This window comes from Apis dorsata, unplaced genomic scaffold, assembly GCF_000469605.1.
Source record: "Apis dorsata unplaced genomic scaffold, Apis dorsata 1.3 scaffold_149, whole genome shotgun sequence".
NCBI classification, from domain to species: Eukaryota; Metazoa; Arthropoda; class Insecta; order Hymenoptera; family Apidae; genus Apis; species Apis dorsata.
In genome coordinates this window covers 894,325-894,724 of record NW_006263440.1, presented here as the reverse complement: position 1 = coordinate 894,724, position 400 = coordinate 894,325, and the positions used below count along the sequence as shown (strand labels likewise).

The window sequence follows — 400 nt, the reverse complement described above, 5'->3', positions numbered from 1 at the left end:
CTCTCTCTCTCTCTCTCTCTCTCTCTCTCTCTCGTCTAATCGACGAAGAGGAAAACGAAAACTTACCTCTGACAGCTGCGTTCAATCTGTCCAAATTGGCGAGAGTGAGCGGGACCGGGCCAAAGTGCATCACGATCCTGTCTCTGCGATTGTCGGACTCGACGGTTTCTCGTCGCGCCATGAAGATGCCCGTGTAACTGGGGCGTATGTATCGGGCGCAGGTGTCGTTCAACGTCAGATCGAGGGTGGCGTTCAACTCTCCCTTGATCGCCCTCTTGACGCGCACGTGCACGTGCCCGTTCCTCAGGTCCTTTATCTTCCCCGTGAAGATGTAATCCGCCTGGCGGACCTTGCCAACGAACGTGCTATCGTTTCGAATCGCAGCGGACAAATTCGCACG

The 400-nt window shown here is 55.5% G+C and overlaps 1 protein-coding gene across 2 annotated transcripts in view; it reads right to left on the bottom strand.

The window, feature by feature from the left end:
* The window catches only part of LOC102676723 (agrin-like), a 340,887-nt gene that overhangs the window by 340,313 nt on the left and 174 nt on the right, over positions 1–400 (bottom strand). For both annotated transcript variants that reach the window (XM_031509403.1, XM_031509404.1), the window contains exon 2: positions 67–400. This exon is cut by the window's right edge and continues 1 nt beyond it. In XM_031509403.1, coding sequence (XP_031365263.1) covers positions 67–400 — 334 coding nt within the window. The remainder of the gene's footprint in view (positions 1–66) is intronic.